This window comes from Amblyomma americanum, chromosome 8, assembly GCF_052857255.1.
Source record: "Amblyomma americanum isolate KBUSLIRL-KWMA chromosome 8, ASM5285725v1, whole genome shotgun sequence".
Classification (NCBI taxonomy): Eukaryota; Metazoa; Arthropoda; class Arachnida; order Ixodida; family Ixodidae; genus Amblyomma; species Amblyomma americanum.
The window spans coordinates 64,188,467-64,200,867 of record NC_135504.1 but is presented as its reverse complement, the minus strand read 5'-3'; the positions used below and the strand labels follow the sequence as shown (position 1 = coordinate 64,200,867).

At 43.3% G+C, this 12,401-nt stretch overlaps 1 protein-coding gene across 2 annotated transcripts; it reads right to left on the bottom strand.

Moving 5' to 3' along the window:
• Window positions 1-234: 234 nt before the first annotated feature.
• Window positions 235-12,169, bottom strand: LOC144101794 (centromere protein X-like). 2 transcript variants are annotated; one of them, XM_077635009.1, is made up of 6 exons: window positions 12,007-12,169; window positions 10,204-10,255; window positions 9,863-9,916; window positions 7,175-7,206; window positions 3,988-4,044; window positions 235-420 (listed from the first exon to the last, which is right to left on the bottom strand). In XM_077635009.1, the coding sequence occupies exons 1-6, from the start codon at window positions 12,139-12,141 to the stop codon at window positions 403-405; spliced, it is 348 nt and encodes a 115-aa protein (XP_077491135.1). In that variant the 5' UTR covers window positions 12,142-12,169; the 3' UTR covers window positions 235-402. The 2 variants fall into 2 exon arrangements, with proteins under 2 accessions (XP_077491135.1, XP_077491136.1); XM_077635010.1 differs by having other exon boundaries at window positions 12,060-12,163.
• Window positions 12,170-12,401: the final 232 nt, after the last annotated feature.

The following is a 12,401-nucleotide window of genomic DNA, read 5'->3' as shown; positions in this document are numbered from 1 at the left end:
GAAACCAAATGCTAACAAAAAAAATGCAAACATATTAGCTCTTGGAGGGAAAATACAAGCGAGGTTCATTTACACTTCTAAAGGACAGTCTTTGCACCTCTCAAAGTGAAATTAAACTGTGCTTGTACTTAGCTTCCCCCCCAGCTAAGATCACCTCATTTTGCTACTCACATTTCTTGAGGATAGCACAGTACCTACATTGTAGTACTGTAGACGCACAAAGGAACACAGAAGTACTCTTTTGTAACACCTTTATACAAGAAAATTTTTACAAACAGTATATAGTACATGTTATACACAGCAGTTTTAGCTGGAATTTAAACGTGTGCTTGAAGTGTTGTACAACGAAACCTTAACATTGATTCAGGTTGCCAGCCACTTGCCATCTTGCCTGGCGGGAACTCATGGAAAATCGTACATCTATACAGAAAAAAGGAATAAGAGCGTGAACATGTTATCAGACTACAATGGTGGCATATTTTACTTAGCAGCTTGGATCATTCACACAACATGAGGAAAGTTGAGTGCTACTGGCTGTTTTTGTGCCCCCCCAAAAAGCCAGCGAGGCAGTGAAAAAAAGAACCTTTTCCAGTCCTCTATGAAATTCTAATTTTGTGGAAAAAGGCCACTCTAACTGAACTTCTGACCAAGTGATGTGGACCATCAGTAAAGGAGCATTTGCACCATTTCAGGCAGTCCCCTGAAGGTTGGTCAAGTTGGTGCCTGGAGGAAACAAAACGTTTCGAAAGCAATTATCTTTTTTTTAAGGTGTGGTAGGGGGGAATTATCGATTTACAAAACTGTTTCTGACCTTTAAGCCTGGGCATGATTTGTGCTGGATCCACCATTATTGCCATTAAACCTAATAAAAGAAAAGTTTTCGCTAAGCTAACACTGGGCTGTTGTTTATGCCATCCTTAAGGCTTTATGTAACTTGAGGCAAGGTTTAAATAAAATCATTAATGTTTGCAAGATGGGGAACTGCAGCAAGATGAACACCCAGACTTCTTTTGGTCAGAAAGATATTACAGTGGCAGCCGACATATATGTAGTATACGATGAGCTCAATTTACAACATAACTTGTACTGCATGAATGGGATAACAAAGGTCTTCCCCCAGTTGGCTACTACAGGTAAAGGAAACTGTAGCACTGCACAGTTATCAGCTAGCATCAAACCTAGGGCAGAAGTCAACCTTCGCTGACACCACCCAACTCTGCATCTACACGTTCAAGTGCTCATTCAGCCTCTCACAATGTTCCGTACAAACAGCACTAGACACACTAAAAAGTGGAGACCAACATCTCTCAGTAGAACGGTATTTGAATGAGTTTTTTGATGTGGGCTCAATCAGTCCTAAGAAGTGTTTGCCTACCACCAACTCAGGTCACCGACCGATTTTTCGGGCTTCGTTGAGGAACCATTACACACGTCATAGGAATGTGTACCTATTCACAACCAATATTTCACACACTTTGCAGCCCGGAAATTCTTTTTGCACTAAAATAGATGCGAGCGATACTGTGATTATTTTTTTGACTGGAAATTCGCTTTTTCGACCTAATGTTGACGGAAGTCTGCATCGCTGTCACAACCAACCGACTCTTCACCGTCATGAACGGCACCATGCACCTTGGATTTAAACGAGTCAGTTGTGCGGACTGGCTTGTTGCCACCCAAGTTAATGGCATGCTCTTCATTAACAACTGGTTTTCAGGAAAAGAAATGGTGCAGTAACTGTTTCAGTTCTCGGTGGACAACCGCGCCGTAAGAGAAAAGATACAGGAGGAAGTGAAAGAAGAAAGAGAGGAAGGTACTGTAGTGGAGGGCTCTGGAATAATTTCGACCACCTAGGTATCTTTAATGCGCACTGACATCGCACAGCACAAGGGTGGCTTTTGCATTTCGCCTCCAACAAAATACGGCTGCTGTCGCCGACATTGGCATCGAAGCAGCCTGTAAAGAAGGATGCGTGAGCCAGGGCATGCCATCATGTTGAAAATTAGATAACAGTAGCGTCCGCTGTGGCGTGGACAATGCCTATGGTGTGGGAGCCACTGTGGGGCCGTCGGGGTGAGGCACAAACGGAGGGTCTTGCTTCTTCTCGGGGTTCCCTCTCGGTTGTTCCCGACCATTGCTGCCTAAGAAAACAAACTCATTTCTTGCGTCTTGTGGCCCACATAAAGCGGCGCGAGGTGTGCATTGCAGCGTCTTTGTGGCATGACCTGCGGCACAGTGTGGTATCTGTGACATGAGGTGGCAGTGGTCATAAGAGCATGACTCTGGATCGAAGTATAATATTAACATTTCCAAATGGAATGTGGGTAACGGCAAAATTCATGATTTTTCAAGCTGCTTTCACATAGATAAGTGATTTTTTTCTAAGTTCACGAATTAATCGGCCGGTGACTATAGCACACTATTAACCTCATCCATCGCTGACGAACACACCCAGCCCTCTTTACACAATGATTTTTTTTTCTGTTATGTATTTGGTTGCATCCTCTTGTATTGTACTGCACCCTCGTCGGTAATGAACATGCAGATTTCTTTTTATGATGTACACTGTTAAGAGTGTGTAATATTGTGTAATGTCCTGTAACAACTACTGTTTGAGACTGCTTTGTTTAAAGAAATTTTTTACCACTTCATCAACTGTTCCTCTGCAAACTGCTCTGCATGTTTGTATTAATTTGTAACATTTTGCTAGGTACACAATTTCCCCTTCCTGTGCATGTTCACTCAAGTTTATGCAGCCATTACCCCAACCTATATGCAGTTAAACCTTGATTTAACAAAGTTGGTAAAATCTGCAGTTTACTTTGTATCACTGAAATTTTGCTACATCAAAATTTGTCTCCTAGCAGGCAAAGAATCATCCAATGCATGCCAATCACGGGAAAAAAACCTTTATGTGCAGTGAAGGTGGCTTTACATTTTTGCTCTTTTTTCGCCATCGACAGCACGTTCGCATGCCCATTAGGACTGCAATATGTCTTGCTCATACCACAAGCTCGCGAGCTGGCTCAGCATGTTTGTCGCACCACGCATCTCGTGGGTGACAAGGGTGACGCATCCGTTTGGAGTTTTGGTTTTGTTATCATCGTAATCCTCTTGTGTGGGCCTGAGCACACTGCTGTGCTGACACGCTATGTTCCCTCATCACCGCCGCTGTGTCCTTGTGGGAAGGAGATAGCTAGGGAAATGAAGGAAGGCCGTCAATGTCGGGCCCCACGCCGACCCCCGACCCCCCCCCCCCCCCCCCCTTCATGTTGGCAAGAGCGAGAAGAGTGTCCTCCAGTCAATACCCAATAAAATGAGACTAAGCCCATTGATGTTTTGGCCACGACAGCATGTGCGTGCATCGTCTAAGCAGGAAGCGAGGTTGTCAGGTGTCAAAAGTGAGACAGGCTACCAGTTGACAGATGTTACGATGGACCAGACCATTCTAGTCCATTTAACAAGATTCGGGAATCGATAAATGCGGTGCACTGCCTTTGAGCACAGGCAGCACATCGCATATGGCACCAATTATGAGCAAGGCAGCGACAGCTGCGGGCTCGCCTGGCAGGGTGCCAAGGTGCCAGCCTCGCCAATACTGCCACAGATGGCGCCATCGCCGCCTGACTTGCCGCCATGATCGCCATCGTATTTCCGTCGGCCTATGCATTCCATATCTGCCAGCCGCGCAGCGCCTACTTTCACATACACACTCCACTCAAGCCTGCGGCACACTTTCTCCTTGTGTTCGCTTAAAGCCAGTAATGAAATTTCGTTATGTTGAAAATGCAACAAAACCGTTTACTTCGTTATACTGAAGCTATAAATACACGGTGTTCTATGGACACGAAGTAACGAAAACAGGAATAGTTTGTTACGTCAAGGCTTAACTGTGATGTTCGTAATGGCCCTTGTGGTCCAGACAAAAAAAGAGTGAATAAACCTTGTAATGTTAGAGTGTGTGCAGCACGACAGATGTATGCTCACCAACTGTGGCAACACTTTCTCCAGGTGCTCATTGGCAACTTCAGTGTCACACTGGATCTGAAATGTTCGGAAAACAAAAAGTTTGGTTAGGTTTAGTGGGGTTTAATGTCCCAAAGAGACTCAGGCTATGAGGGACGCCGTAGTAAGGGTGCTAGAAATTTCGACCACTTGGGGTTCTTTAACGTGCACTGACATCGCACAGTACACGGGCCTCTAGAATTTCGACTCCATCGAAATTCGACCGCCGCGGCCGGGATCGAACCCGCATCTTTCGGGCTCGGAAAACGAAAAGAAAGAAAAAGTAGTGACCAAGAAACCAGGTGAGCATTCGTCGCCCTATAAGGAAGCAGTTGGCATCACTAACGAGTGCCTTATCTCCCACACTCGAGTCTTCACTGAAACTCTCTATGATTTTCAGGCTTAACAAAAAATGTCCTATTCTATGAGACGCAAGAAAAACAAACGAGAAGAGCAGCACCTTGCAAGTATAACGGGTTGACAGTTTCAAGGCATAATTTGCAGACACATTATTACTGATCAAAGCTTTGATCGAAACATTGTTTGTTTCATAATTTACATGCCTCATATTTTATACTGGTTTCTTACCCTCAACTTTTTACAACTCGTGTCGAATAGGAAACAGATTTTTTTAAAAAATGCGACACAAGGAGACAACACATGTTCTTAATCTGTGTCCTTTACGTCACACTATTTTGCAGTTTCCATTCGACTTCAGGACAAGCCAAATTTTCATTCTCAACAGCGCACCTTCTTTGAATGCTTATATGTAGTATGAATAAAAAAAACCAAGAACTTGATTTTGTAAGAATATGGCATTGGGCTTTACCACTGACTGTTTCTTTACACCACCAATCATCAGCCGAATCTCCCTTATCTGAATGCAAGCCTGCAGCCTGATTGAAATGACACAAGGCAGGTATTTGCAGCTCGCGACACCATTTGGTCAAGCGACTGCTCTTCGCGTGCCTTTGCAGAGGCATGGGGAAGGAAGGACCATCAGCAAAGCATGCATCGCTTGCCATCAGTGTGGATGAACATGGCACCTCCAAAGTGACAGTCTAAAACTCATTCAATAGTAGGTTCAGTTGGCAACATGCAGAAGACTTTGCAAGTGTTCTTTTCAAAGCACAAATTCAGAATCATTGGTGCAGCATGAACATACTATATAAACTTGTAATGGGCTGCACTTTTTCTTTTGAAATTCGGGCGTAAATATTGAAGGTGAGGCCCATACCCGAATTAAAAAATGTATTCTTTTTTCCAACTACATAGTCCAAAACGGGAGATGTGGCCTGTACACAAATGTGGCCCTACATGAGATTATCCCCTTCGAGCGCCGTGTCCACATACGTGGACGCGACCTAAGACTACTATTTTCGCACAAAAGGTGAATTTCCTCCTTTGAATACAGCGCTCTTACTATTTTGACCCTCCCTGTCAAGTTTGTGGCGCCATCTCTTGCAGCTACAGCAAAATGCGTTTGTAAAAAAAAAGAAAATATGTGCATCAAGCCGTTTTTTTGGAGGGGCGAGTAAATAGCTTTACATTTTGCATTCTATCTTCACAAATGATCGCGAATGATGCAATTTAGGGCTCAGAATGTGTCGATAGGTTAATGCAGAAATGGCACACCAATTTTCATTGTCATAGATGAAGTAAAAGTGCTACGGTGGACGTTCAAAGTGATGCGTCCAGAAATTTAGACGTGACGCCTTAATGCCGAAAATATCAAAGTGGCATTTTATACCCACAACGCACCGTTTTTTTGTGCAGGATGGTACGAAATGGGCTTACTGCTAACGGGCGTTGAAAACTATGCTTGTACAAAGAGAACGTTGCATGACTCTAGCGCTGAAGCATTTTTCATGAAAATAGCCAATGAAGAAGCACTTCCAAAGAAGTGCGGCCGATCGAACAATGAAGACCCGCAGATGGTCGCAAAGAAACGCCACTTAGCTGAGCCGCTGCCAGCAAACACAGTGCGCTATGACCAGTGCTTAAAGTCAAAGAGGTCTTGGAGGGTCTTAGGACCCTACCAATATTCAAAAAAGGATCTGAGACCATTTGTGCTAGATTGTAGAACGCATGAATCCGAAGGAAAAAACCATTTTCAGTGATGGTCAGAACATCTTTTCTCTATCGTTTTGAAAATTTTGCTGTGGTTTTTATCAAGAAAAATTATATATTATATGAAACCCGAGACAGAGAAAAATACAAAGTGGCAGCACTGCACAAGGCAGGGTGAAAAAGGGGAACCCATGCCCTCACACCATGGTCAGTTCAGAGCTGGCCACTCAGCTCCAAGGCTACAAAACAACAACCAGCATATTGGTAGAGCAAGGGGACAGTTTGTTTCAGGTCTCTGACATAAACTGAGCAAACAATGACGTTTAAAAATGATGAAAAATTTTTGCAAAACCCATGTGTAAAACAGGCCGCAAGATGCTATCTCTCTCTCTCCCTTTCCACCCGTGCTCGCATCACACCAGTCCCCTTCGATGCAGCCGGAATTGAAGCATTACTTGTGATGGAAGCAACCATTGGCCCCAACTTCTGAACATGTTAATTACATAATGGTACCGACGTGAAGGCTGCACATCTAAAGCCATGTTCGGTGCTCAAAATACCCTATTTTCCTCAGCCTGTTTTCACAGAAAGACTGCTTTTATCTGTTTTATAAGTCATGAGCTACAGAATAATTCGCTGAAGTGTATATTCTCACAGCCAAACATTTATTCGTGTCTAACAATAAGTTAGAAAAAGCAAGCAAATGTAGCAGTACTTACGTTCATGTATCAGGTTTAGGCACCATGTTCACAAATGTGGACGCGAATAAAATATGCTTAAATATAAATATTTTTGCATAATTCTTTGCACATTACTTCTGCTTAGTCTACTGATCATCCCTTATGCAAAAGAAGAATTTTCCTTTCAGCAGATTAAATTGACGCCTGAAGGGGTTATACAACATAAGGAAATTTAGAACCTAGAGTAAGCCACGAGAACTGCTGCTTCTTGATGGTTTTCATACACAGCTAAGTGCCGAAGGCTCTTATAAACCCCTGCAAAACCAAAGGCAGATAATGGAGTGCAAAAATTATCATAAACCGACACCATCACAGAAAGATGTTCAAGAATATATAACAAATGCACAAACAGTCCACACCTTTGCCTGCTCTGTGGCCCTTACTATGGTCTCTGCAAAAATAAAAGAAAATGTAAAGGCAGACAAATTAGAAGGCAACCACATCTCCGTCTGTGCACAAAAAATAAAAAGAGGTAGTCAGTGCTATACTCCATCTCAGTAGTTCCTTGCAGCACTGCTACTAAAGCTGCAATGAGTGCAGAGACGTTCCGACGTTGTGGAATTTAGAGCCAGTATAAAATGTGCGTATGGGATAGCGTACGTAAAAAAAGAAATAGCATTCATCATAGTGTACATGTGCCAAACGCTATTTCAAATCGAGCCTTACCGTACGCTTGAGTTATGTAGGCTATTTCCAGAGTTTAGCGTTCGTGGCTCTGCTAAAATATCTTTCCAAAATTTCAACGCCCTTCAAAGCAGGACCTTCGCTTTGGACTGTATTCGTCATTGTTACTGCTGTTTTGAGCACTTTCAATGCCATAAATGAGACACCTTGAACAAAACGTATGAGCAATAAATTTAGTTTATTTTATTTATAGTAACAATTCCGCTACTTCCAAGCCTAGGTGTGGGTGTGTTGACAAAAATAGTTGCTTTTCAACCAACCAGATGGTGCCACTAGGTTGAGCTTATCGTTGCAATTCCATTTGCATACGTTGAACTATACCTACGTGCAAATGTGACAAATGGTGTAACAGCCCGCAAAATGCTAGTGTTAAGTGTACATAAACGTGCATACGCTTGTGGTACATAGCGTTGATTTATGCTCTTTTCTAACCATACCTGCGTAGGCCAGGAGCAGATCACGTGCAGGCAACGAGGTGTGGAGGAACACATTTAACGCAATCTGCTGATTGGCTGAGGGAACTTATGAGATGGAGTATAGTGACCAGTGTGCAACAAATTGCATTGTACTGTTGCACCATTTGTTTCAGGAACAATTTGAAGGACTTAAAAAAAAGGTGCAGATGAAATTCAATTTTATTTATCTACTTAATATGTCCTGCCTTCTATGAAGGTATGACTTAGGACTACATGCATGCTGCATCATACAGCAACAAGAAAGACAATAGAGCAACCTAGAGCAAAAAATTGAACAAATTTAAAATGCACACAGGATCACAATAACGCAACACGTAAGCAATGAATGTGTGAAGAAATAGTATTTGGGCATGTTTTTTGAAAAATTTGGAAGCATGAACAAAGGAGAAAACAGAATACTGATAAAAGTACAAAAAACAAGGTAACATGCCCATGACTGGCATTTGGCTAGTTAGCCAGGACTATCCAGTAATGCAGGGGTAAAAGCCATCTGGACCTTCTGCCAGACTACATACGTTGCTCTGATCTGGTCCACAGTATCCACACAATGGGTGCATACAACGACTCAATTTTTTAGGTGATCCAAATAGAGCAGTCTCCCTCAATGATCAATTCTGAGCAGGGGGATTCCCCAAGATCCCAAACAGCTCGAGGGTCTTGCAATTCATTCCTACAGGAATAATGTAAAGAACAGGTTTTGGGAGCATATATCTCGAAGGTGAAGAATATAGACTACTGGCATAGCAATTGGTGGATGAATTGCTCTTTATGAAGCTCACACAGAGAGTGGTGCCTCTTTTACCTCCTGGTGATTTTTAAAAATTCTGTGCCTTTGTAGAGCCACCAAGGTCAATTTACATAGGTCACGAAGGTGGAGCTCAAATGCAGTCTAGAACTAAGCGCCAGCAACGTCAGCTAGGGCTGTGGAAATGAGTCGAGTGGACAAACAAAAAATAGTTACATATTTGTGATTTAAAACCATTTAAAACACCATTCCAGTGAGTGGTTTTAAAAATGTTTTAGTTGCATACGTGGTTGGGAAGTACAACGTCTGTTTTATCAAATATATTGATGTTCGCGTTCTCACAGTAGCGGACAGCGGCTCTTATGCCATCCACCATGACCAAGGTTAAATGGAATGGCTGCTAGCCGCCGGCTCTGGATGCCCTATGTAGGTCTCGTAACTTCGCTGCCTGCGACTGCTCGGCTCTTAGCGTCAATTTTAAGTGCTTGGTTGCTTTTTGCTGTTCTGCTATGTTCTCGATGGTTACGTGTGTGTGCTTGTTTTTTGCTATACCGGCCACAGTTCCAGTAGTGGGTTCTCGTGCTGCTGCCTTCAGAAAGGTGTCAGTGTTTGGTTGTCCACTCATTTCGAAGAGGGTGCAGGCTTCGCACCACAAGCCACCATGTTTCGAACGTATGGGCTTCTGTGCAAGCTATGCTACCACTCTACATCTACCCTGCAACTACTGCTACAGAAGTCACAACATTGTATCATGCTTCATGCTAAATCCCAGGCACATGGCATGCTCCACTGTATATGCTGCCATTTATGTATGTATATGTAGCTGTAGAAACACTAAAAAGTAAAACAGAGAGAGAAAAGACTGAGAAAGCTCAAGACAACAGCCTCAATAAGAGGTGTTATCAAAAGCAAGGCACCCGAAGAATACACCAACTTTTTTTTTCAGTGCAAATACAATTTCATACAACTAATTTTCAGCACCCCTTCTGCTGACAGGAGAAGCAGCGAGCCAACATTCAACAAATTGAGCAACATTTAAAGCCCTACACAAAGCAGGTTGCAAACAGACAAGGGCCACTTGTTAAGCTCTGCTGAGAATCTTGGATGCCCATTCTCTTCGAAGATTGATGAACACAACTCACCCACTGTCATCATGCGGAAGAGTTCTGTCAGCATCTTGAGTGCGTCAGCACTGACTGCAACAACAAAATAGGATGAGGTTTAGTTTAGTTTATGTCGTTAACGTCCCAAAGTGACTCGGGCTATAAGGAATGCTGTAGCGGAGGGCTCCGGATAATTTCGACCACCTGAGGTTCTTTAACATGCACTGACATCGCACAGTACATGGGCGTCTAGCATTTCACCCCCATTGAATAAGACCGCTGCTGCCGGGATCAAACTCGCATCTTTTGGGTCAGCATCTGAGCACCATAACCACTGAGCCAGCACAACGACAAAAGAGCCGGCATGTACAGGTACTCACTTCTTGTTTTCTCGTGTTCGAAATTCATCTTCATCAGCTCCTGGATGGTCTTCTGCATGGAATTCACAGAAAAGCAGCAAAAAAGATGCACATTAGAATATGCATGAGCTTTATCCCGAAAATTGCAAGTTGGTTCTATTTTAAATAACAAGCATGCACTGCATAATTAAGAACTGGGGTGCGAGAGCAACCCTAGGTGTTGAAAGTAAAATGCAAGCAAACAATTCAGTTCCAGAGGCGATACTTAGCTTTCCTTAAGGCGTCTAGTTCAGCACCAAGGTTGAAAGCATTGCGGTCTGTACATAACCCCAAACGGCTTTAATTTGCACTGGCTGGAACTTGCAAAGCTTCACATCAATGCATAAGTAACAAATATCAGCTATAATTGGTTCTTGTGCATGAGAAGCTCACATTAGGATACAATAAAAAAAAAAAAAACAGCAGTTCGTAACACTGGGCCACGGTATCCTGCATTACTTCACTGGCCAATCGCAAGTTTGCAACAGTAAAAGAAATCAACTTTTTAATGTTTGACTTTATTAATCAAGCCAAGTATAAAAAATTCTAGAGCTTATAATCCTTTTCTTGTGATTGATTTTCAACAACGCACTACTTTTTTGTCATGGAGAAATTCTGTGCGGCATTACTGAGCGTGGGCGGAGCTTCACTGTAGAATTCATTTGTATCCGACTATAGCATTAATTAGATTGCCTGGAAAACAATGTTCGGCAGTCCGGCTACTCCTAAGATAAGCAGCTATTCCTATGTGTTCCTGCCAAAGAGAGCTCATCGATACCAATGCACTATATATGAGCCAGCACAAGTGCGAACCCTAGTCTTTGTTGTATTATCCGCCATATTCGCAAGATGTCTTGCGAAACGTCTGGCCAAACGCAAAGGTGAAATGACATGACAAAACAAACAACAAAAAGATCGTCTTTTCTTGCAAAGAAATGTTGATAACCACAACCATAACACCATAGCATGGCTGTCTGTAAAAATAAATATAAGCGATTCAATTTACCTTTGACTATCGGTTGTAAATATCTAGGACGAGACTACGGCACCAGCAGCCGGCAGAATAATTGCCTGCAGGTAACTTTGCTGGCAGTTTCACCCCATTGGCTGATTCCGTACACATCACGGCACACAGCCAATGAAATGACACTGCCAGCATTCTTTTTTTCCAGCCGTTCTGCTGGCAGAATACCCTGCACAAGAAACTGCCGGCAATCAAACCTAACCCAAAAAATCTCAGAATGCTATCAAAAGGCGACACACTCCCAGGTGAATGAAATATTGATTTGTCCCGTTTCCTTTTCCATTTATATAAAAAAAAATTCTCAAGAAGAGGGGGGGGGGGGGGGGGGTCTGTGCACGTCACGCACGTGACTATAGCGTGCCAATAAGACGACGCTGCCGGTACGTGTCATCAGCAGCATCCGCTGCTAGGCGCCTGCATGCCGCGCATAACACCCCCTCCGCCACAAATTGCAGCACGCACCAATATAACGGCGTCAATTTAATTACTTCCAGCACATTTTCAGCGCCTCCGAAGGAGGCTCACTGCCAGCTCACTGCAAACGCCAAACACGAGCACGCTTCATGATCCCTGCTTGTGTTTTAGCAGTGTCAGTTCCCACAAGCTACTCTCCAGAAGCTCAAATACTTTCCTCTGTGACCGCAGATACATTGTTCTAGGCTCCAAAACGGCTGAAAAGCCGTGCACCGCATTCGCACCAAGCGCCGCGCTAGCGACCGACACATCACAGCGCCTAAGACGAACGGGCTTCGCCAACCTACCGTTTTGAACGTAGGTGTTTCAACAATAGTAGATTGCTCGGACTGCCTCCTACCCTTTTCACCATTTTCGTCCAAGTGAACACCTCCGTCGTCAAATTGCGCTCTCGAAGTACCCGCTTTGGAACTGGCCGCCATGTTGAGGTGATGCGCAACAAATAGACCGATGGATACCGTAAAGCTAAGGGGCTAAAGCTTTACTAGCCACTGTTACCACTGTAGTGCCACCAGCCATCGAGCGAACATTCTTGAGAACTTGATTAATTTTATAGTCTAAATTACGTACTGTACTGTACCTCACTTTATTAGAAAAGAATCTTCAGGATGCACAACCTTAGTAAATAAAATTTAAATAAAAGATAAAAGAAAACAACAGCGCTGAAAAGAAAACGCATTCA